The sequence below is a fragment of the Scardinius erythrophthalmus genome (assembly GCF_964197995.2).
Source record: "Scardinius erythrophthalmus genome assembly, chromosome: 24".
Taxonomy (NCBI): domain Eukaryota; kingdom Metazoa; phylum Chordata; class Actinopteri; order Cypriniformes; family Leuciscidae; genus Scardinius; species Scardinius erythrophthalmus.
Window position 1 is genome coordinate 27,325,835 of NC_138244.1, and position 26,359 is coordinate 27,352,193.

Below are 26,359 nucleotides of genomic sequence, written 5' to 3' on the forward strand. Positions count from 1 at the left end.
GCCAAGTAATTCATTCAAGTTTTCCCAGTTATTTTATTTTATTGTTATTTTTGACATTTTTGTGATTTTAATTGTTTGTGCATCTGTTCTTAAATTTAAATAATCTTAATAAGATGTTACCTAACCTAAACAAGACGCTTCCCTGTGTCACGATAGCAAACTGAAAGACGCTTTGTGATTGGCTAACACCTCATCGAGCACAGCTCTGATTGGTGTGTGTCATTTACAGTAATCATCAGTGTGTGACCGACGATAGTTGTCTGAAATGTTTCTGCGGTCGCTGCCAAACTCCAGTAAATGTTCTGTTTACCACTTTACCATCTTGTACATAATTATTTGAGGTAAGACGAACCTGTTTCCTCTTTCAAGACGGCTTAATAGTTATATCTTCAGTGGTTTTGCTCTTTTGTTTTAGAGCTGTTAGCAATAGCAAGTCTGAGGGACTAACAGAAAATGAACGCTAATATTAGCACTCATATTGTCATTATTTATTTACTGCATCAATGAAACATGCATGTATACACAAATAATTACAACTAATCAAAAACCATACTTGATCAACCATTTGACCCATGCAGTTTGTGGTTTCTTCTGGTTTGCAAATGGCTAGTTAGCATCGGATGCTATGTTTACCATTAGTCATGAAATACAGATTATGTTTTATTACGCATAGTGTTGAATTACAAATGATGTGTGATCTGAATCGGCGTCAGGCTCAGATACTGATTCCAGACTGAACATATGGATGCCATGATGCCAAGTTTGTGAATATGCACACAAGCATATGTTGTTGTTTTGAGATCCTGTTATTTTCCCTTAAATTGTGTGCTTACTTTTATCAGTGTTATCAGCATTTTCTAAGGCCTTTATCTATTTACTAACGAATATAAGTGTTTACAGCAAATACAGTGTTCATGATTGTAATACATGAGCATAATTGTTGTAATGTTCATATTGATTTGCAGTGAGGCACGTGATCATATTGTGAATTGAAACTTCAGAACTGCCTGTTGTTTCCTTTTTATCATTTGATGCATTATTTCTGAACAAAATTATTTAATTTGCAGAAGAATAAAAAATAAAGAAACCTGCCATTTAGGCTAAACGTTTTGAAGTCTTTATTGACAAGATTTTTACGAATTCACTTGAGATTGTCCAATGAAACTGATTTTGTGAATCCCCCACACAATTAAATAAGTGGTGAGAAAATTGTAATGATTTCTTTTACGTTGTTGGGAAATAGGCAACCAGTTTAAAATAATATAATGCAGTGTGGTCGGTTTGCATCCTTACTTCACAGTTTGTGTCATGGGACTGTCGTCACCTGATAATTGAGCTAGGTAGATTTGAGTTTCATCTGCTTTTAACATTATTGCCATTATTTGACCTAGTGGGAAACATACAGATTAAACAGGAGAGGTCCAAGGATAGATCCCTGGAGGACTCCGCAAGTTATAGCTAATGTCATTATATTAAAATACTATCAGGCCATATTCACTATTCAGGCCCTGAATTTTAGCATAGGACTGTGATTATTGGGCGTAACTTTTAAGCTGTCTTGCAAGTTTGGTGCTTATAATGCAGGAATTCACCCAAAATACATATAGCAATGTGGACTGAATAAATTAAGACGGATAAACAGATCAAATCAATATTTGAAATCTTTCTGTAAGACTGTAATATCACCAACAGTGAGAGTGAATCAGCACTATCAGGTACCTGTACTGTAATCGAGCTGCAAGCTGCAATAAAACCCTTTCGCTTGCGTTTACAATCAGTGATGCTGTTAACAGGAGCCACTGCAGCAGGAACATGTGTTTAATGCTAGAGTGGGACCCAATATATAACACAGCATCCATCACTTCTACTTACACACCACACACTAACAGATTTCCAACCAGAGTCTCGACTGTGAACACAGGAAATCTCGCGAGACCTCAGAATAAGCATGGCGGATGATATGCAGGAAGAAATTGCGATGATAGTGTTTGGAAAGGTTTTACACAACACGTTGTATGTGCTGTTGCCACAAATCAACAAGCTGCTGTCCACATCAGTTTCACTTTGTGCTGCACCATGACTGCGTTTGTTATGCTTCCGTCTTCCATCATCTCGCTTTCTGATTGGATATTGTTTCGTTTCACGTGATAATCTCCAGAGTGTGCGCGCGTTTGTCCTCAGGGTTGGATTGTTAGGAGGGGGGAAATCGGCACAAAATCAGCCCGATTATCTTTTGGTGTGTACCCAGCATAAGGATGCTCATAATTAACAGTTAACTGATATTAAGAATTTTGACCGATTAATACTGGTTAAATATCGGTAATTTACTTTATCACTCCGCGGGTCTCTTCGTAGATCAGACCGGAGATGCGCTTGACTCCGCCGCGTCATGGTGAAATATGTGTGTTTGTTGTAGTCCAGCCAAATGATCTCTGAGGATAGTAAAATGACATCTCCTGTAATGTCACGTCAGTTGCCCATTTTTGTTTTGTCCGTTTAAAGTATAAAATCGTTCTGCTTGAATCATTTGTGGCCTGGTGTTGGGTCAAGATAAAAGCTCATTGTGAAATACATTTATATGGTAAGTCATGTGACCGATTGCCAGCGTATTGGATATCTGGGAGGCATGGCTCAATTCAATGTCAACCGGAAAACACGCTTCATGAAATCCCTGTAAGGATCACAGGAGTGTGGTTCCCCCTCAACCCAGTTTGTTATGGCCCGGAGGAGCAGATCACATGGCAGATTTCACATTCTTCAGGGTTTCAGCAGACAATCATCCCAGCAATCCTCCCATGATGCCCAGAATGAGGGGTGGAGGCCTGACTCTTGAATATTATCAGGATTTTGGCCTTGACCTCTCAGAGCTGCCATGTGATTCTTTAATCTTCGCCTGGACACCCTGAGCCTCTTCATCTTCATGGCTTTCCTCCTCCTTATCCGTCGTTTCAACGATTTGAAGATGAAATTATTCATGGTGTCGCAAACTCTCTTTAACCATCATAAATATGTGAGTAAGTCTTTAGCAGAATCGTTCAAACTTTTACTGTTTTTACAGGTTTTCTGGTTGGAACATGAAGCTGAGGATTCTAGACTGGGAATGTTCGTAGTAAAACACAAACTTCATGGCCTGAATACCATCTAACATGGTTGAATAATAGGGTGAAACACAATGCTCTGGATGTTTTTTTCCTCATACTGTAAAAAAATTCAGAAAATCAATGGTGTTTAAGTGTAATTTTAAGGCGGTAGAAATATACTACTGCGATAGTAACAATTAAAATAATCACAATTATGTAAACTGGTTTAATTGGTGGGTGAAATCCGTATAGTTGTCATTCAAATAATGTAACAATGCAATGGTCTTAAAAACAAGATTCATTTTCTTAAGTATAGTTTCTTAAATTTTTCTATTAATTTTGAGATCCAATATGTCTCAGATTCGTTCCTGACAGGTTTTGTTTGTCTTTCTGGTCAGAATTCACACACACATTTTAAGGAAGCGAGTCGAATAGACTTTTTTTATTTCCCACTCTGAACATAGTGGGGATTTCCTGCAGTTTCAAGACTGGCTCAAAAATACAACTGTAGGTGGAAATGTAATAAAGGCGTCTTTCCCCCTCAGAAACATGTGCTGTGGCTTTGAATTTCAGTCAGAGGAAAGTTTGTTGTTGGGTGCTTTGCCGCCTCACAGTCTGCCTCTGTTTACTTGGATACAATCATGTTTACTGTACGTTGGAGTGTCTTGAAGTTAATTTCATTTTCAGAATGCTTAAATGAGTTCAGCTGAATTTCTACTGATCGGACATACAGTGAGAGACAAAAAAAGGCTCTCTTCCTTTAACTTCTTCTGTCTGTTTGTAGAAAAAAACTTGTGAGTGATGTTTTCCTGTGTAAAGTGGGGCTTGTCTCTGAAAAAGCTCACTACCACAAATGCTACTGTAGGGTGGCCTGAGTGGGCGCTATAGGGCATTGATGTGCAGTTGTTAAAGGGGGGGTGAAATGCTCATTTTCACTCAATCTCCTGTTAATCTTGAGTACCTATAGAGTAGTATTGCATCCTTCATATCTCCAAAAAGTCTTTAGTTTTATTATATTTATAAAAGAAAGATAGGCTGTACCGAGTCTTTCCGGAAAAAAACGAGCGGCTGGGGGCGGGCCGTGTGGGCGAAGCTAAAGCTGTGCTTACCCGCCGAGCTAACAACACACAGAGACATTTGAAGCAGTTTTACTCACCGCCCGGTTCCAACGCACGGCCTCGAACCTTTATCATTGTGACTGCTCGATCCTTAAGCATTAACTTAGACGATCTGCAAATCCGTCGATCTGGGCTTTGTTTATAAAACAATCATCGTCGAAATGCAGGGAACAAACAGTCTTACACAACTCCCTTGATGCTCTGAAAAAACAAACTCCATCCACTGGTCCCTTAACGCTGGGAATCTTTGGGAATCTGTGCAGGGTTGTCTTGCCCTGGCAACCAAAAACCTACTTCTTTGGTGACATTGACGTTCCTAAAGCCGAGCAGAGCGCTTTGATGAGGTACTGCTTTCGCTCTCTTGCTCTGGTCTACGAGTGCGCACTCGCCCGCGCTATTCTGGGAGAAGTGCCCTTAGGACCCATATAAGGAAATTCCGCCCCAGCTGACGTCACGCAGACCCATACTCGAAAAAAACATTCCGAAACTTGTGACAAACCGGAAGGACAAATTTTGGCACAGAAATACTCCTTCAAACGTACAATTTAATTTTTGAAACTTTGTCCATGTTTAGCATGGGAATCCAACTCTTTAACAGTGTAAAAAAATCAGTATGCATGAAATAGCATTTTACCCCCCCTTTAAGGTGTTCAGAGTGTTTATTGAGGCGTTATTTTGCGGTTGATATATAGCCTAAGGTGGTTGCAAGGTGACTGTGTACTAGTAGCCCATGTCAAAAGTAACGACCTCACGTCTCTGATATTGCGCTGGTCCCTCTTCAATGTTAATCTGATCACTTAAACAAGTTGCACTATTAAAAATATAATTCATGTTACTATGTGGGATGGGTTACACGTCAAGGTTTAAAGGCCTGTTCACACAACAACATGAATGTTCGCACAACAACTTCATTCAGTGAGATTTGTCTGTTCAGACCAATGCGTAAAAAACAAACAAAACAAAAACAGCAGAAGGGCTAAATTAACATGTACATTTACTCTCTGACAGTAGGGCAATTATAACAGTAATACAGCTGTTACCCTGGTTGATTATAACAGTAATACAGTGGTTACCCTGATTGATTATTACAGTAATACAGCGGTTACCCCGGTTGATTATAACAGTAATACAGCGGTTACCCCGGTTGATTATAACAGTAATACAGCTGTTACCCCGGTTGATTATAACAGTAATACAGTGGTTACCCTGGTTGATTATTACAGTAATACAGCGGTTACCCTGATTGATTATTACAGTAATACAGCGGTTACCCTGGTTGATTATAACATTAATACAGCGGTTACCCTGATTGATTATTACAGTAATACAGCGTTTACCCCGGTTGATTATAACATTAATACAACGGTTACCCTGGTTGATTATAACAGTAATACAGCGGTTACCCTGGTTGATTATAACAGTAATACAGCGGTTACCCCGGTTGATTATAACAGTAATACAGCTGTTACCCCGGTTGATTATTACAGTAATACAGCGGTTACCCTGGTTGATTATAACAGTAATACAGCGGTTACCCCGGTTGATTATAACAGTAATACAGCTGTTACCCCGGTTGATTATAACAGTAATACAGTGGTTACCCTGGTTGATTATTACAGTAATACAGCGGTTACCCTGATTGATTATTACAGTAATACAGCGGTTACCCTGGTTGATTATAACATTAATACAGCGGTTACCCTGATTGATTATTACAGTAATACAGCGTTTACCCCGGTTGATTATAACATTAATACAACGGTTACCCTGGTTGATTATAACATTAATACAACGGTTACCCTGGTTGATTATAACAGTAATACAGCGGTTACCCTGGTTGATTATTACAGTAATACAGCGGTTACCCTGGTTGATTATTACAGTAATACAGCGGTTACCCTGGTTGATTATTACAGTAATACAGCGGTTACCCTGGTTGATTATTACAGTAATACAGCGGTTACCCTGGTTGATTATTACAGTAATACAGCGGTTACCCTGGTTGATTATAACAGTAATACAGCGGTTACCCTGGTTAATACGGTGTACAAAGCAGCACTGTGCAGTTTTCAGTTTTTTTTTTTCACAGTGAAATGGAAATGAGATCAGAACATTTCTCCGTAAAAATCTGTTGCATTAACAGCGTGCGAATATTTGTGTTCATTCAAATGAGAACTGTCTGTTGCCGCCCATTCAAATTAAAATATTTATTGCACCAAATTTTCACACCGAAGGAGGACAATAACCTTAACGATAAAGATACAGTTTTTAAAATCATTCTATCATTAAAAGAACAGCAGAGTTCACATCACAACTATAACGATAATGGCACAGAAGAGCGATATCGTTGGAATCCCTTTCAGAACGATTTTTTCAAGCTGATGAACGATAAAAACATTGACCGACAATCAGAATCAATCCTGCCTTAAAACACTGGAGCATTTAAAGCTGCAGACGACAAAACGGCAGCACTTATAATAAACAGAACGATATCTTCCACTGCTGGATGCTGATATAATTATTGTTATAGTGTAAATTACCTTTACAGTTATTGTTGTTAGTGTGAACAGGTTGTTTTTTTTAATACTTAGGAATGGGGTTTTGTTCAAATTGCCAATCTTAAGTATGAGTAATAGTCATGCTTGGCTTGGCAAATGCCACTTAATATTAAATTAGGTTTATAATGATATAAATACAGCTTTGCAAAGTTCAAAAACAATCCGGAGAGAAAATGTAAGCTGAGCAAAAGTGGTTAGTAATGCTAATCCAGTTTAGTTCAACCCCCTCGTCCTGTGACATTTCTAAAATTCCTTTTCTCCATATGTTCCCCCCTTTTGCATCATTCCTTCTCTTTATCTGTTCCTTTCTTTCTCTTGAAGGAGCTGGAGTTTGGGACACATATGGCTGTGTATGATGAGAATATCCTAAAGAACCCCTTTTACCTGGCCCTGGAGAAGCACAGACCGGACCTGAGCAACAGGGTGGCAGAACTGCATGGCATTGTGAGTTCACACTTCCTCATTTATCACCATTTTATGTGCTTTATCGGAAATGCTGTTCAAGTTCTTTCTCATTTAAACCACTTTGAAACAGCAAAAGTGAATGTTGTCTGTGTGTTGACGACTGGAACGATGAACGGATTTATTTGTAGAACAGAATTAGTCATGTATTCGTTCATGTGACTGTGGTCAGTTCACATGCGGTCAGAAAGAGGTTCTGTATGTATGAACTGATTCTTTAATGTTGGGTGATGTTTGAAGTTCTGTTAATCAGATGATAATGACAGTGTCTGTCTTGAGGTCATTCTCAACTTTAAAACAATGCTTAAATGAATACTTCTCCTAAAAATGATTGAATGAGCTGTGTTTCAAGCTGATAAAATGCTGATAAGCGTGAACATGTGATGCACATTCTATATTATCACAAATTGTTCTGTTGTTGTGGTTATCAGCTCGTCTCTGATTTCATTTGGCCTGCAGCCTCATGCTTGTGACCAGATCAGTTCAATCTGTTCAATAATCAAGAAGTTAAAGACCCCATGAAATCAAAATTGAAGTTTTTTTGGCCTTTAGTATGAATATGTTAGCCTTACTGTTAGTGGTCCGATATATCGGCCGATATTTGGCATTTTTTAAATATCAATATAAAAATATAAAAAAATAGGTATTCATTTTCCTCTGAAAGATGGAAAAATTCAACCACGTTGAACACACTGAACTCAGCCTCGTTGAACACACTGAACTAATAGTTCTGTTTTTCATGCTTCTAGAGGACCAGTGGTTACATTCACACTGTAAAGTTTGAGGAGTGATAACAGCATTTAAATGTGCGAGTGAACCCTCTAAATTATAGTCCTGTGAGTCATGAAATTGCGATGATTTGACATAGTAACCATTAGCAACATGAGAACGTGATAACCATTGCAAACATTTTGGGATCTAATAATGTTATGATTTTTGTTACATTATACTTTAGTAATAAGTTTACATACACCTTGCAGAACCTCTAAAATGTTATTTTATTTATTTTTTAATAATACGGATCATAAAAACGTTTTTTTTTTTTTTTTATATATATATATATACTGCCCTGAAAAAGCTTTTTCACATTACAGATGTTTAAGTAGCCTAGGCTATAGCCTAGTTCACGAGACAAAATACAAACACAAATTACAAGACAAATTACATAAGCTTGATTTTTAATACTGTGTCATTACCTGAATGATCCACAACTTTTTTTTTTTTTTTTTTTTTTTTTTGTAATGGTTGTTCATGAATCACTTTGTCCCGAACAGTTAAACTGCCCAATGGTCTTCAGAAAAATCCTCCAGCTCCCGCACATTCTTTGCTTTTCCAGCATCTTCTGCATTTTTGACTCTTTACTAGCAGTGATTGTTAGAGATGCACCGATTGATCGGCTGGTGACCGGAATTGGCCGATTTTCACGTGATCGGCCGTAACCGGCGACCGGCCGGTCAGTCTGACAAATGCCGATTTTATGCCGGTCAAATGCACTCGGGCGCCGCATGATTAGCATCGCGCAACATCAGCATCACACGTGCACATGGAGCACATGTAGAAAACCTCGTGAATTACGTCCGTTCAGACCGCAAGCGCGTATTTTTTTTCGCCGTGCATGTTAATCATTGAGTGCATTCACAACGGAAGCAGGAGCAGCGCGTGAGCGTCAAGCAGGAGCGTCGCGAGCAGTGAAGCACGTGTTTCGGCGCCGAGTCTATTTGCTCTGCACTGCTCGCGCTCAATTAAAGGGAAAGCACACTTTTGATGGAAAATAGCCTTATAGGGTTTCACAAAAAAAGTGCCCAAAATGCACAGAATTTGCGTGTTTTAACAAGAACTGGAGTAGGCTATGTCAGAAAAGAAAACAAAGACTAATATTTATAGAAAATGTACCCATTTAAACTTGTTTTATTATTCAGTTTGTACAAGTGATTGCAATAGGCCTGTGTGTGTGTGTGCTTTGAGAAATATCTTAATACTGCAAGGCTATATTTATTTTGTTTTTTATTTATATATTATTTTATTGCCATTCCCTGTTTTCATACAGACGTTTCGTTTGCTAAATACATAAATACAAAAATTATTGGATATTGAATGTGAAAAGGAAATGGTTGTTCCACAACACTGCACTTTAGATGTGTGTGAACTATGCAAATTGTAAAATGTTTTATTATAGAAATGATATAAAATAAATATTTGTGTGTGCTGTAAAGTGGTTAGAAAAAATGAAATCGGAATCGGCTAAAATCGGTATCGGCAGGTCAAACTTAATGAAAAATCGGAAATCGGAATCGGCCCAGAAAATTGTAATCGGTGCATCTCTAGTGATTGTATGATTTTGAGATCCATCTTTTCACAATGGGATTCATACACAACTACTGGTATTACAAACACTGAAAACATTCAGTGATGCACAAGAAGGAAACATCCATTCAGAGCCAGGGCGTGTAAATTGTTAATATTTTGTTTAAAAATTCATTAATTAATTTAATACTGCCCTTCAGAGGCTAAATACGATATTAACATAAAAGAAAATAAGAAAAATGTACATATCACTATCTTCTTGATCAAACGTTTACCCCTGGCTCTTAATGCATCGTGTTGCATATTCTTGAGCATTACCTTGCAGATTCTGAATAATGTGACCAATCATAAAGCAGATATCCACCATTTTTTGTCTGACAAACAAACCAAATCAAAACTAAAAGGTGTGTATTGACATCTTTTTGCATTTCTAATGTTCATTCATGTTTAAATCGTGCTATAACTAAAATAGATGATCAGTTCACATGCTGCTTGAACTAAGGCGCTATACAGTAAAGCGCCACAAAATGGTATTGTTTGCATTTCACAAAATTACTCAATTTTGAAGCTGAGACTTTATTTTATACCAAAAGGACCCTGCTCTGTCTTGTCTGTTGGCGCATTGTCAGTATCCTCTTTGCTCCGCAATACATTTTTCACTGTGTGAGAACACTGTGTGGATTGAGAGCAGAATGGCTTGTCAGACGTAGCAACAGTAACTAAGAGGGGCGGGTCTTTGTGAAAGATCAATTTCAAATCATTGAAATCTTTGTGGACTCGGCCGGACTCGACTCGGACTCGGATGTTAAGGACTCGGACTCAAGTCCGACTCGGGCCCATTTGTACTCGGACTTGGACTCGGACTTGATTGGTAAGGACTTGGACTTGACTCGGACTCGACAAAGGTGGATTCGGACCTAACACTAGCATACAGTATAGTGACGATATAGAACAAAAGACACCATATATAAGTAGTCCATATGACTTGTGTGCTGTTTTCCAAGGCTCCTGAAGTCGTAGTAAAGCTTGTGATGAGTTTGTTTGTGCTTGATCAATTCAAAACTTACAAACCTCTTTTTTTTTAGATCCTGGTACCGTGTTGTGGAAGTTTATCAACGGCCTCTTTTACAGCAGCCCAGTTTGACGAATACGTGCTTCAGCCGGCTGAACAGGGTTACCAGACGCTAGATGGAAAGGTATGTAAAATCCCACATATAATCACGCAGAAGTCCCACATGTATCATTCAGAGTTAAATTTCAGGATGCTGACTGTAGCTGAACAGCTTTTTACTGTGGCGTATCTTCCAGGAAGTGTCTATAGACAATAACCAGGTCCGCCTGGGAGCAGGGTTTCCCAATCCCACTTCTGTCCCCATCCTGTTTGAGGAGACTTTCTACAATGAGAAAGAGCAGGCCTACAGCATACTGTGCATCACAAGACCCTTCGATTCTGACCACAGCCCTGGTAATTTGTTTGTAAGAGGTTCTAGCTAAAGGCGCAGTCGTATTAGTGTAATAATGCATGAAAAACAGAGGTCACTTCCAAACCAAGCAGATTTTAATTGGAAATGCAGTGAATTTGCCTTAAACATTCCATAAACTTAAATCCAAATTTAAGTTTATGGAACGCCTGTAATGCAGGTAATGCATTGACGACAGGCCGTTGAATTATTAGAAAAATAATGCACACCCGAGGTGCAACGGCCTCTCCGCTTCGCGTCGTGACCGCATTACCACCTCGGGTGTGCATTATTTTTCTAATAATTCAACGGCCTGTCGTCAATTATTCCTTACTTATAGGTTTAGTGATTTATTGCTTGACGCCTTGTCGGAACGTACCTGGTTAAGACAGACTGAAACAGTCACAGATGCCAATGTTGTATTACTGTAAATGGATCGTTTGCTGGACGGATTCGTTCCATTTCATCAACTGTTCAAAATCTATGAATTTGATCATTTGTTTTATCTTTCGCAGAGGAGTTGAGTTCTGTTTCTGCTCTGTACTGTCTGAAGAATATCGAGGAAGTAAGGGAATTCTTGGGCCGCCATGCTGAGAAACTGGACAAGTTTGTGGCCACCTTCTGTCAGTCCTTCAAAGAACAAGAGAGGAAGGGCCTACGACATCACATAGTGAGACAAACCCAGATTTACATTTCATAATGCTTTGCTTTTATCTTAATCAGAGCCTGACAACATACATAATTCCTTAAGAGTAGTGGGAACAGTAGAACAAATGAATTGAACATATTATTATTTGAAAGCAATCCTAAAGAATACTAATGGGAATTGTCTCGTAGCATTAAAATATTACAAATAGATATTTAGAACACATATGGGGCAGTTTTTATCTTATAAAAAAAACAAAAACAAAAAAAACAAAGAAAGATTCAGTGTTCCTGTGTGACATCAAACGGGATTTCAATAAGATTTTAAAACTTTAAACTCCCTGTCCAGTAGCTAGACGTTATTCCAAGACCATATGGCTGGTCATCAATACAGATTCCAGATTCTATTCAAGTCCGATTCACAAGATCTCGATTAGATTCTGATTCAGTTTGATTTGATAGCAATTCAATTAACAGTAATAATGTTTATTTTGCTTGCATATCAAATAATTTCTCTCTGCTAATGCTGCAAATATACAGGGATTTGTTTAACACTGATTCAATCTGGTAACACATCTTTTTTTAACTATCCATTAAAAGGAATATGTCTTTAATTTGATTTGCTAAAAAGAACCGCCTCACAAGAGTCACTTTACTGTGACTGAAGAAATGTATTACAAGATATGTGTTGCAGTTGCACCAGCCATTCATAAGTTCTTTCTTAAAATGGGACTTAAAGTCCACACTAGAGGCTTAGTAGCCACTAGCTCGTTTGTAAATAACTCTGTACTTTATTCGGTTGCACCATTTGTTCTGAAGACAGAACGAAGCTAGAAAGTAATGCGTGGTTGCGTAATATATGTGGTGCCTCAATGATCCAATAGCAGCCTTCAAATATGTGAGCAGAATTTGTGTTGAAATGCTGTGAATTCCACTTTCTCCTTCATTCTAACTTCTTTTGACTCACGTAACTAACAATAAAAATAAGTTTCCATTAAATATGATACTACTTAATCATGAATAACATGATGGGTATTTTTATATGTAAATAGCATTCAGAAACTGTAGTTAACATTAATAAGGATCAATTAATAAATACTGATGCAAAAAAACATAGTAATTTATATTTATTTATGACAAATTTTATTTGGCATGCACAATACGGACCGATACACACAGCGACACATTGTTTAGGACGGATTCGTGTTGAAGAGCTACTAACAAAGTAGTATATTCATAATGTTCTCTCTCTTAATATATAAGCGAGTGTAAATGTCAGCATTATCATCAGTGTTGGGGAAAGTTATTTTAAAAGTGATGAATTACAATATTGCTTTACTCCATAAAAAAGTAACTAATTGCATTACATACTTTTTTATGGAAAGTAATGTGTTAAATTGCTGGGCTGGGCTTTTTTTTTTTTTTTTTTTTTTTTTTTTATAACAAGAAAAAGTTATATTTTTGGCAAATGTAAAGGCCCTTTCACACCAAAAGTGAAATGAATAAGCCTCAGGCTGAAGGAAACACACATTCACGCCTGTACAGTAGAGTGTACAGTTAAAAAAAAAAAAAAAAAAAACTTTCAGCTGTTCTGCCATTCTGAATTGAAGAAGAATAGGATGCAGGAGAAGTCCAACACGCTTATTACTTCTGCAATAAAAATGTATAAAATTAAACAGAAATGTGATGTTTATCTAAAGTCATTTTTGCTTATTGAAGTGGATCATGGAAGGTCAGCAGCAAAGACATTAATAAAGTGAGATTAAATACATAAAGTATATGTATTTGTGTAATATTCTGAGATTGCATTTCACTGTTTTTATTACAATTGGGTGATACTGAATCTGTTTTTTTTTTTTTAATTGGATTTTTTTTTTTTTGCAAGTTAAATTAGTAAATGCCAACTTACATTTATTCTAGAACTACAATAACCATCATGTTCACAACACCTCTACACTCACGATCTCTCTCAACATGAGGACAGAAGAGCTTTTAGTCAATAAATGGAAAAACTTGCGTTACTTGTTTGAAAAAGTAACTCAGGTATTTTGTTGTAAATTTAAAAGTAATATGTTACTTTACAAGTTACTTGTAATGTGTTCTCATCACTGATTACTATATATTGGACCCTGGACCACTAAACCAGTCACATGGGTCAATTCTTTTAAATTGAGATTTATATCACATCATTTATATTTATATCTGAAAGCTGAATAAATAAGCGTTCCATTGATGTATGGTTTGTTAGGATAGGACAATATTTGGCTGAAACAACTATTTGAAAATGTGGAGTCTGAGGGTGCAAAACATCGAAACATTGAGAAAATCTCCTTTAAAGTTGTTCATTTATGTTGGCGATTGTGCTGCATTCACTCACAAAAAATAAATGTTTTACATATTTACGGTAGGAAATTTGCAAAATATCTTCATGGAACATGATCTTTACTTAATATCCTATTGAATTTTGGCATAAAAGAAAAATCAATAATTTTGACCCGTACAATTTGTTGCTGGCTTTTGCCACAAATATACCTGTGCGACTTGTGACTGGTTGTGTGATCCAGGGTCACATATGTCTAAAGATTTGAAGTCTGTGGAAAAACAAGAGCTTGTCGATGCAGTTCAGTCAGTCTATTTCATTCCAACTCCTGATCGGAGGCTTCCGTTAACATTTAGTTTATATGTAGAGTTAAGTTTCAACTAAGTTTAATGGAGCAATGCACAAATATGGTGTTGTGCACTACTAAATAAATAATAGTGCATAAGTTGTAACTTAGTACCCATTTACGTCAAAACTAGGCTAAGTTGTAACTTGCGCGCAGCTGATGCAACCGGCCCCTGGTTCCTCAATAAAGTAACAATATCATGTATTTAACTTCAATCCTTTTTAGATCTCACTATTTATTGTTTATTTTGTCACCCAATCCTTCAGGACTCTGTAAATACCCTTTACACAAGATGTCTCCAGTGGCTGTTGAGGGACTCTCATCTGGTAAGCTGTTTAAGAACGGATCTCTCTAATACGGACTCTTGTGATGCTGACTGGGTAAAATGTCTTCATTTCAGAGACTTTTGGCGAGACAGGAGATACAGATGACTCTACTCAAACAAGCAGTGGAGGTCAGTGAACAACCAAACAGTTTGTTCTGTCTTTTAAACGTGTAACCTTGAGTTAAGAGTTAATTTGGTTTTTATTTCCTCCGTTTTCAGATGTACATCCATCATGGCATCCATGATCTACTCTTTAGTTATGTTGGTACTCTTGAAGCAAGTCGGGTACTGATAAACCATTCCATTAATTAGCTCACTTTCACCTTAATTTATTTGTTTGTTTGTTGCAGGGATTATTTTCCATTAGTAAATGTATATTTGTCTTGACAGGATGCAGCTTTCAATAAAACAACACGATCCTTACAGGAACTGCAACAGAAAGACCTTGGTGTGAAGTCAGAATTCAGGTGAACTGCTCTATCTCTAGATGGATGTCTTTTTCTTAAAGGAACACTTCACCCATTTGCATGAAGCTTTGTATCGTTAGAAACCCAGTCATATTTTTGAATGGTCGTGCATTATTCCTTCATTTTCCCCTGAGACGGGAGAAATACGGATTTCTGTGTTGCAGTTCCTGCTTATAATGATGTAAAAATCGCCATTCTGCGTCATTCTAAGCAGGAAGTCCCATATCTTTGTAGAGGGGTTGAGACTACAAACACTCGTTCCTCATGGGACCCGCTCACGCTACAGACCTATTATATATTTCAAATGACCCACTTTCAATAAAGATTAATGTTCCCACGGGTGAAATGCTCCTTTAAGTGCTGCTAAGCCAAATTACTATAGTTTGATATTTTTGAGTGATCAGACAGATGAAATATTAATATCCCATAGAGTAACATTTAAGGAAGGACCTGCGCCATTTTATCATAGAGACATGCTAAATCTGTTAAAAGTTTTGTAAAGAATAGACTCCGAGAGTTTTAAAGTATTTAGTGATCATATGTCACTTCTCTCTCTCCTAGTATAAATATTCTTCGGGCTAAGAGGGAATTGAGTCAACTGAACATCTGTACGTCTCCCCTGCAGAAACTGCTCTGCATAAGGAAAGTTATTTTAACCATCATGCAGTCCACCAGACGCCGAGATACAGGTGCTGTGACCACAAACCTTACTTTCTATCAAAATACTCCGTATTCACATCAAGGTATTACCATGGTACTTTTGCAACTATTTAGGGGTGCCATATAAATACCATGGTAAATTAATGATGAACTTTGCCCATCATTGTGTGTGTGTGTGTGTGTGTGTGTGTGTGTGTGTGTGTGTGTGTGTGTGTGTGTGTGTGTGTGTGTGTGTGTGTGTGTGTGTGTGTGTGTGTGTGTGTGTGTGTGTGTGTGTGTGTGTGTGTGTGTGTGTGTGTGTGTGTGTGTGTGTGTGTGTGTGTGTGTGTGTGTGCGTGCCTATGTGTGTGTGCCTGCGTGTGAAGGTTTGTCTAAATTTCCCTTTTGCAAACAGATCTCGTTCTGCATGGCTCTTATGACCGGATTAGCCAGTTTACGCTCATTCATGAACAGTTAGTCCTCTGTTTTACCTCAGATCTTAGTTTTCATGCAGCAGAGCAGCAACACTTCCAGTGTGTGTAAACTAGAGGAATGCTATCCTAATGTCTGTTTGTCAAACAGCTTGTTAAGTCATTTTCTCAATTTTGCCATAACAGGGCACTGAAGGCAGACAGAAAAACAGGCACAGGATGTTCTTTCCATTTTTATACATGTGTTCAATGCTTCTTTTCTTCAGGAAGGATTTTATTTAGAACATTTTGGTCAATTATAATAAAAAATTAAATCTCTTTAACTATTGCATGTCCCTGCCCTGCTTTTTTTGAGCATTCCCTCCCCTTAAAAACAAATAATTAAATAAAAAATCACACCAGTCGTCTATGATACAGCCAAGCCTACAGGTAATATATAGATCTTTGCAACATTGGTAACTTGGCTAAAAGGATAAAACCAGATTAAACTGTTATTATTGACCTTAGTTGCCTTGTTAAACTCGGATGGAGAAAACATTCACTTGTCACAGACAAATGAAATAAACAGTGCTTTATTATTTTCAGATGCAGGTCTATTTAGTAGTGATCAAGTAAATAATAATACAGAAATTGAATAAATTAATCAAAATATAAAAATAAAAAAAATTAATCAGATCAATGACACAATTAATCGCAATTAATCGCACACTTATTGTGAAATTAAGCATAAGCCATTTATCTTGTTCCATGCTATCCAGCAAAGTAAACGATCAAATTGAAGGGTGATTCTCACAAAACTGTATTTTCTGCAAGCTTCACACTTGGAGACTCCAAAAGGACATCAAATAACTAAATGATATAAGTAGTCCATATAATTCTATTATATGATACATTTATGCACACCATAGCACCCATGAAAAGACATTACAGAAAAAAGAAAAAAAAAACCTTCACGGAATTCACATTTTATAGTATGTGTACAGAGCTACAACAAAGAGCTTTATTTTAGACGAGTCAAAATGCGATCCCGAACAGGACTACGTGGAGACGTTAAATCAAGCACCTTGACTGCATAAACCTACGATTACTAAACACAGCTACGTACACATTACAAATCCAACATTATCCTGGGTGTGTGTGGAAACAACGCGGATGTACTGAAATGTCTGTATAAATGCAGTGTGCGATCAGTGATCGAGAGCTGTTTGTGCATTAATATAACAGACTCTCACACGCTTACTGTACGACTCCTGTATGTCACTAAAACTGCACTCTTCAGAAACAAGCACAGAATATGACAGGACTTTTGTTTTAAAGTAAAGCACACACTGGAATGAGTGATTCACTAAAAACGCAATGCGAGTCTTTATTCTCTCTGGGGATCAGCCGGACCTTCTTTACATTAGCGCTGTTTTGGACTGATTGTTTGAATGAATTTGATTACTGGATTATCTAGTTTCAGGGCTTTAAATGGTCTGATCACAAACAGATAAGCAGAATCGGGTTAAAGGGTTAGAAATGGAAATTTCGTCCTAGCAGGGTTACAGGTGCTTGTAGATGCTCAGTGTGATAACCTCAAGACTTCTGAGATAATCTTGCTTGGCGTAAATTGCGTTAATGATGCAGCTTCACATACTTTTGTAATTTATTTGCGTTAATTGCGTTAAATTATTTTAAAGCATTAAGAATTTAGAAAGCAATCGCACGCGTTAGAGGCGACTTTCTGTGCGCGTGCTTCGGGTGTGTGATTGCATTGAGCGTTATTCTTTTTTATTGTGCTTAACTCTTTTTAAAATTGAGCTTGTCCCGTGTTTTTTCTCCTTTCGTGAATGTTTCTTTATCACTCTAACATGTCAGTAACTTTAAGCAGTCGTGCACTGTGCAGATAGTTACAATACTAACCAACTGCAGAACCGCAGAGCCATACAACACCACTGTCTCAGGACAGCAGTGCCAGACCAGCAGTTTAAGACCAGCAGTCAGGCTGGAGATTATAGCATCTTTAAGGTTAGGTTTAATGGTGAGGTGGGGTCGGGCATTTGTTATGGTGGAGCTTCTAGTTATAGTGAAGTTATGGTTAGTTGTTTGGGCGGGTTAGGCGATCGTCAGCTCCACCCAAACTTCTGATCTGAGGCTGCTGTCCTGAAACTGCTGAATTTAGACATATTTCACGACCACACGTCGACACAACCCAGGAAATATGACTCTTATTTAAACCCTGTTATTTTTAAAGTTGTTTTTGCAAAGTTTGCTTCTTCAGTTGTTATGGTGTTGATTTCCATTGTTTCTAGATTATTTTGCAGAGTGACCAGGTGCATTTTAAAGAATTGCAAAAAGCTTCATTGGCGCAGAAAAAGCTAACATCAGCTAACATCATTTCACTAATCATCGTCAACACATGGGAAAGTGTGAACAAGTTCTATTCAGGTGAAAGCGCAATCATTCTGAGTGGTTTATTACAGCAGACTGATTGCTTTTAAAAGAGGGAAGAAGTGGTTCCAGTCATTGTGTTCTTGTGTTAGCAATGGTTCCCTCCAAAGAACGACGTGCAGCCATCATTGCTTTGCATCTAAATAGCATCACATGCAAGGAGATTGATGCAAAGAATATTGCACCTGAAAGAACCATTTACTGGATCATCAAGAACCTCAAGGAAAGAGGTTCACCTGCAGTGGAGGAGGCTTCAGGATGACCCAGAGTGTCCATCATGCACCAGGACGTCTCCTACTGAGCAGAAGAGTGTGAGAGAGTCTGAACACACCGTAGCCGCGTTTCCATTACAGATTTGCGCAAAACTTTTGCAATATTTTCTAAATGTCGATAAAAAACTATTGTGAAATGACGCCGTTTCCATTAACCGATGTTATGCGACTAAAACTTATTTTTTCCTCTCACGATAATCATTCCAAAAATCATGCCGATGAATGTTGGTAGGTTTGTATATATCTCAGCCACCGCACTAGCCATTATCTTTAATGGAAGGAGACATAGGAGCAAGGAGCAGCAAGGAAGAGCAGCAAGGAAGCACAAAGAAGTACAGACTGAAATGTTGCTGGAAGTACAAGGATTGTAGCCTGGCAAGCCAGACCTACATCAGATGTTAGGTCTGGCAACTCACCATTGGCAGGGCTCATTCCCAGGGGCGGGATAAACGGCTGTCTTTCAAATTCCCTCTGCACGCAATAGGACAGCGCTTCAACCAACCAGAGCGTTTTCCCAACAGCGGAGCTAACGTTAGTTGATAGATTCAACTTTTGAATCTGTCCGACAAAACTACGAACACATCTTCCTTTTTTAAGAATGACTTAAGTGCCGTTCTTTGCTCTTTTCTCAAAGAAAAACTTAACTCCAAGTCCTCCAGTCGCGGCCAAAGCCGATTCGAAAGACCGTTCGCCAGCAGCAGCTCTTCTTTGTTTTCAAGTAGCAGGGAACCATCGCAACTCTGTCGTCATTATGTTAAGCCCGCCCCGCCTACTCTATACACGATGTGATTGGCCTGACCCAATTTAGGTTTTTACAGCTCCGAAAGTCAACGGAGAGTTGCTAGACTACCCTGGCTGCAAAATAAATGTTGCTGCCGCTAGGGTGCGTCTAGATTTCTAGGCTACAAGGATTGGACAGCAGAAGACTAGTGCAAAGTTATTTTATCTGATGAAGCTCTCTTCTGAATGTTTGGGGCATCTAAAAAATCAGTTGTCAGGAGAAGAAAAGGTGAACGCTACCATGGAAGTCCTGTTCTGTGCCGAGAGTAATGCATCCCGAGACCATCCATATGTGAGCTCTCTCACAATTCTGCCCAAAACACTGCCAGGAATAAAACAAAACGTCCTGCAGAAGCAACTTCTCCCAACGATCCAGGAGCAGTTTGGTGATGATCCATGTAAGGCGAGTGGACGAGTAGAAGCCCACAAACTGTGATCAACTCCGGGCACCGAGGCAAGAATGGATCGGCATCAGTAAGGAGCTGATATCCAGTGATATCGAGTGAATTGCAGAGGTTATGAAGAAGGGTCAACACTTTAAATATTGAGTCTTTGCATATGTTTTTGCCAATAAAAGCCCAGTAAAAGATTAAAAAAAAAAAAACATTGTTTTCCAGTAAAACATAGAAAAATGTGAAAATGTATTCTACAAATGCTGAAGCAACAAACTTTGTCGCTGCCAATACCATGGCTGTAGTTCTTCACGAGAAGCACTTAGTGTAGCAATCTGGTGGACTGAACATGTGACTCTATCTTTCTCATGTGTAGAGTAAGATATTACACATTTAAAAAGCTGATGATAATTGTCTGTCTCTTTCAGCGGTGAGCATTGAGGCCATGTGTGCTGATGATCTTCTGTCAGTCATTCTCTATTTGCTAATTAAAACTGAAATTCCTAACTGGTGAGTGTTATGTTTTCTGTATCATTGATGTGATTGTTAAAGGCACACTATGTAAGATTTTTGGATCAAAATATCCAAAAACCACTAGAACAATGTTATATATTTTGTTGATTTGTGTTCTTGCATTATCCCAAATGTTTCTAAGAATCATACCCGCGTATGATCGGTTACATACATCGGTTACCCTCGATTTCATGGAAACACCAAAGACGCTATATAACGTGTTTTATTAGACAGGTGAGCAACTGTTTGGATACATTAATTGACAGAAAACTACCGATAATCATTATTATATAAAAGCTCAACACAGTCTTTTTGTTTAATTATCTTTTCTTGATTTAATCAAAACTGATGCTAATGCATCATAAAAGTTCCTCTGCTCTCGAGCCGTGTCGCACTCGTCTCTCATTAGCAATCGCTCCAGCACCTTGTTCCGCTCCAACGGCTTTCGCAATGTTAATTAATCTTTAATACATTACCGATCATCCATGAATATGATTTCTGTCCGAGTCCCGTCATATTCTCAACTGGCTGTAGAGGTGAAGACATCAACTCCCATGATCCCGCCAAATCAAGGCGTCATCAAGCTACGCCTTTGTTTTGAATAAGCGACCTCTAGTGGTGAAAAATTACATAGTGTGCCTTTAAATTAATGTATTTACCAATCTGTGGATTGCATTAAAGGTGCATTGCGCAACATTTCATGTTAAAAATACCCGTTTTTCTAACCCATACATGCTTGAACAATTGCCTGATGGGCTGAATGAGCCCTTCTCTGATCACTGCGATTGCCTCTATAAACATGTACAGTAAAATAAATAAGAGTGATTCGGGTCGGAATTTGAGACTGGGCCTATTAAATTGCCTATATTGCAGTTTCGTTTCTTGCCAGAGGGGGCATAGTTCTGCAAAAACTCAGAGACTTGCGCAATGCACCTTTAATTATATATGCAGAATGTTGATAATCTGACTTTTTCTTCAGGATGGCAAATCTGAGTTATATAAAGAACTTCCGCTTCCGCAACTCCAGTAAGGATGATCTGAGTTACTATCTGAGCTCGTTTGAGGCTGCTGTGGAGTACATCCGCCAGGGGAACCTCACCCAGAGCCCTCTGGTAAGAGCAAACACAGTGCTTGAGACAGTCAAGTTATGGTTCGGTTTCTAATTATGATGATGATGACCCATTTGATTTGATTAAAAAATCTCCTCTGAACATCACTTTTGGCTACTACTGTATATCTCCAAATTAATCTATATCAAATCAATTTGAATCAAAATCCGAATTAAATTGAAGATTGCAAATCTAAATTGAATCGAATCGTGAAATGTTAATACCCAGCCCTTAGGCTTGTATTTGGTTTTGCTGATATTGAAATTGGTGTCAAAAATTATGTAATTTCAATGGTATCATAAGTGTTGATATTGTAACCACCTAAATTCAAGCAAAAACGTTGTTATCGTGAAATAATATTAGTCATATTTGCATTAGTATTATTATAAGTAAAATTACTCAGTAAAGATTTTGGTCGTATCGCCAACCTCTAAATGCAAGCGAATGGGAACTGTGAGGGACCAAGCAGTCAAGGGCAAAGGACACAGGATTTCCAACCAAAAATTATTTATTAAATGCAAAAAACAAAGTTACAAATTAAATAACTTGAAAAACTGACTGAAAATAAAGTCAGGTCTGGGCCCATAACAATAGTAAACGAAAGAAAATCAAACTAAAACAGAAATCAAACAAACAAACTAAACAAAGAAAACATGGCCTCCAAATGCCACACATGGGGAAACTTATATACACCAAGGACTAGTCCATTACACACACATAGGGAACAACAAACATCAATTAAACACAGTTAGAATGAAAAAAATAAAGAAATGGGTCATAAACAAATTAGTTATATACATAAACAATTTTAATAAACAAAAATAAACAGATAAACAAACAACCCTACACCCCCCCAGCTAATCTGCAACATGGATTCAACCACTGGAATAAAATGGCGGCCACTGACGCCAGCCGGTCCTTTATTAGAACAGACCTCCACAGAAGTGCAGCGCTTGCCCAGACAGCGTCAACCCTCCGCTTTCCACATGTAGGTAACTTAAACTCAAAAGAAATAAATGTTAACACAATATACCACTAATAACTAGAAAGTGTGCACCCAACCTAGTCATAAATGGTAAAAGTGTACATTAGAAATAAAGTGGGTAAAATGAACCAAATCTGTGTTTGTCTTTATTATGAAATATAGATATAGGGTGATCTGCAACAAAATATTTAATTATGAAATGTACTAATGGACAACCAAAATAGTATGTAAACAAACAAAAAAGAAGGATGCATATCTGTGTTTGTGGTTTAGTTACCGCCTTGCTGTGTGGCCACGTTGTCAGCCATCACAGGAACAAAAGCTGCTAAGCTCCAAAAATAACCAAACAACACCATGAAAAGTATCCTATAATTAGCTCATATTACTATTACACTATAGTACAAGTCCAAAAAAAATAGTGTTGTGCAAGGAACTTTTATTTAGTTCATTTAAATAGAAAGATTAACGTTAATTAATTAAACTTTTTATACGAGCAATTGGTTTGAATTTTTGGAAGTCCCTTGATCAACCAGCAAGGTGTGAAGCTGAACACTTCCAGGCACCAGGCCCAGTATTTGACCTGATAGTCAACAGCACCCCATGTTCCCTTAAAGAAGGATACTTAATCCCAGAAATATGAGGCTATGTCCTGGTTGGTGAATGTGTGCTGTGGTCCACAGGGGTCAAGAGACAGGCTGTCCTTCAGAGAGAAGGTGGACCTGCTGTCCCAGAATGCAACACCTACAGATCAGCTCTTTGAGGTGAGCACCATTGGCTGTTTTTCTGCCTTATTTTTGGTTGGCTCGAGAACAGGAAGTACATTTTTATTCTAGTTTAGATGCACAAGACAAGTCTCAAATTGGTTCTTGATTAAATAAATATATGATTTATGAGCGCATTAGCAGTAATGCATTGATTCTAAGTGTGTGTGTGTGTATGTGGGCAGTACATTGTGAGCGGAAATGAGGTCGAGGTTCAGCGTTTGCTGAGTGAAAGCGAGAGTGAGGAGGACGGGAAGAAGTTATGCCACCCACTGTGTTCCTGTGACGCCTGTGACCTCCACATCTCAGGGTCAGTACTGACAGACTAGCAAACATATTTATCACACACAGAACAAATGCAGAGAAGCTTTTGAAGTGATCTGAAAATTTGCATAAATGCCTTTTTAAACACCAAATACCTGATATTGAAGGTCTAAGGTCGTTTACATGACACTATTTTCAACTAAAAACGTTTTATGCGTTTTGGCCATTCCTTTACACATTGGCCTTTTGGGGGCCTGAAAGCAAACTTTTTTGAAAACGGGTTTCAAAGTGTAACTTTGAAAATTATACTGTCATTGTCTCAGTGTAAACTACAAAAATGTGATTTGTGAAAATGGTGACATCATAAAATGCTTATTACGTGTTCAGTCTATAGTTTTTCTTTACAAAGTGACATCGCCACCTAAAGGCCTGGCATACAGAATACAGCATTTTTAGTCGTTTGTGCGGATCTGTGTGAACGGGGACAGTGTTGTCTAAAGGGGTATATGTAGAATTCAGAAACCCTTGTTATACCGGTGACACTTGAGTGAAATGCACACGTAACGTACAAGAGACTGAATGTGATTCAAGGTCCACGACGAAGGCCTTCGTTCTTTGCTTAGAAGTAAAAAGAAGTTGTAAATACCTTTGCAGCGATATTCTGTTAATGAATATCCCATACAATATCTGAATATGTGCTTTATGCTTTCCTCTCAATAACAAAATAAACACAACAAAAACAGCAGTTCAGAAAGCATCTGGTCATAGTGATGCGGATACGTTTGCACAAGCTCTGCAATTCACCAGAATCATGTCGATAGATGAGGTCATTAAAATTACACTGTTATAATAGTTTGATTATAAAGTATATTTGAGACGATAGATTATGTAGTCTGGCTATGTGAGACTATAGTTTGAATGAGTCCCTTTTCCTTGCATGACAGACTGGCATTACAGAATGGCTCTTTCAGCATTACATCCTGAACATTGTATAAGCATCGTTTCATGTGTCATTGAACTGAAGAAAGGCACTGAACCGTCACATCCTTTTGATTTTCCCAGCAAAAAATGCCCGAGTCCTTCACATAAAAATCAGTCTACAGGCTTTCATACACAACCTAGGAAGTTGGGGAAGGTCTCGTTTTTTTTTTTTTTTTTTTTTTTTTTTTTTTTTTTCCATTATTACTTGTTCACATTGGCAATAAAAGGTGATTAATATATAAACATTCTTACATATAGCCCCTTTAACACTACAGTCTTTATCACAGCTCTTTAATTTCTTTATCAAATTAATTTTGAGACCGTAATGACCATATGTTGGGCTGATGACCACCACAAAGTGATGAATGTCCTTTCTCTAATTAAATGTTAAAGTCTTGCTTTGCTTGTCTTTCTTGTTGTTTTCTTGGTTCAGGAGATTAAACGACCCGTCCATAGTCACTCCATTCTCTCGGGATGACCGAGGCTATACTCCTCTACATGTTGCTGCTATTTGTGGTGAGGATTGTATGTGTGTTTTTTTTGTTTGTTTTTTCACATGATAGATGTTATAATGGGGTAGAATGTTATTGTAGTATTTTTGAATCTGCATCATGAATCTGTAGATTTCGCACCGAGTTGACCAATAAATGTTGTGACTGTGTTGTGCTTGTGACCAGGTCAGTCCCTGCTGATTGACTTGCTGGTGTCAAAGGGAGCTGTGGTGAATGCCACCGATTACCATGCCCTCACACCGCTACACTTCTCCTGCCAGAAGGGCTACCAGGGAGTCACGGTCAGAGCTCCACATAGCGTGTGTCAATAACTATACTGTAGTTATGTAGCTCTGATGAGCAGAGTAACACAACACAAATCACACAGTTTGCTAATAATGTATTAATTTAAGGCAGAAACAATGAACTCAGTAAAGTAATGAATCCATGTTTGTTAACAAATGATTAGGACATATAGAGAACTGTAGCATTGGTGCATGATGATTCAGAGTTTGTCATCTGAAGTCTTCGCTGGAGTTGGTGCATCATAATAAGTCTCATCATATTTCATAAAACTCCTGTGCATTGTGCTTATCTGTTGTTTCATCGATCTTCACGTTTGCTCTTGTAGCTGCTGCTCTTGGATTATAAGGCAAACACAGATGCTCAGGATAACAGTGGAAACACTCCTCTACACCTGGCCTGCATGTACGGACACGAAGATGTAAGACACAGTACATAGTAGTTTTACTTTCTTTTAATTGTGACACATCATTACATTAAACTAACTACATTTGTGAATGTCTAGTGTTAAAACTGATGGTGTATGTAATGGAGGTATTTCATTCTTGATGTAAATGTGTGTGTCAGTGTGTGAAGGCGCTGGTGTACTTCGACCTGCACTCCTGTCGACTGAACGTTCAGAATGATAAGGGGGACACGCCGCTCCACATCGCCGCTCGCTGGGGTTACGAGGGCATCATGGAAGTGCTCCTGGAGAACGGAGCATCAACGCTCATCCATAACAAAGCCAAGGAGACTCCATTACACTGTGCCCTCAACTCCAAGGTTAGGTTTGCACACAGTCTAGATCAGGGCTGCGTTCCACTCCACTTTTAGACACGCACTCGCAAACTTCCCTAAGCACTTCCCCTCGGGGGAATCCCCGCCGCCATTTTGAAGTGCGATCCACTTCGTGAAGTGTGAAGTGGAGTTTATATGGACAG

General features: G+C 38.2%; 1 protein-coding gene across 1 annotated transcript in view; it reads left to right on the forward strand.

Moving 5' to 3' along the window:
- Window positions 1-225: 225 nt before the first annotated feature.
- The window catches only part of ankrd27 (ankyrin repeat domain 27 (VPS9 domain)), a 46,009-nt gene continuing 19,875 nt past the window's right edge, over window positions 226-26,359 (forward strand). Inside the window, exons 1-18 of the mRNA XM_081356710.1 lie at window positions 226-341; window positions 7,078-7,200; window positions 10,608-10,718; window positions 10,831-10,987; window positions 11,498-11,652; window positions 14,560-14,619; window positions 14,694-14,747; window positions 14,838-14,903; window positions 15,009-15,085; window positions 15,647-15,774; window positions 20,458-20,539; window positions 21,522-21,654; window positions 23,317-23,397; window positions 23,583-23,707; window positions 25,076-25,158; window positions 25,320-25,435; window positions 25,765-25,857; window positions 26,004-26,201. Coding sequence (XP_081212836.1) covers window positions 7,099-7,200; window positions 10,608-10,718; window positions 10,831-10,987; window positions 11,498-11,652; window positions 14,560-14,619; window positions 14,694-14,747; window positions 14,838-14,903; window positions 15,009-15,085; window positions 15,647-15,774; window positions 20,458-20,539; window positions 21,522-21,654; window positions 23,317-23,397; window positions 23,583-23,707; window positions 25,076-25,158; window positions 25,320-25,435; window positions 25,765-25,857; window positions 26,004-26,201 — 1,821 coding nt within the window. The 5' untranslated portion in view covers window positions 226-341; window positions 7,078-7,098. The remainder of the gene's footprint in view (window positions 342-7,077; window positions 7,201-10,607; window positions 10,719-10,830; window positions 10,988-11,497; window positions 11,653-14,559; window positions 14,620-14,693; window positions 14,748-14,837; window positions 14,904-15,008; window positions 15,086-15,646; window positions 15,775-20,457; window positions 20,540-21,521; window positions 21,655-23,316; window positions 23,398-23,582; window positions 23,708-25,075; window positions 25,159-25,319; window positions 25,436-25,764; window positions 25,858-26,003; window positions 26,202-26,359) is intronic.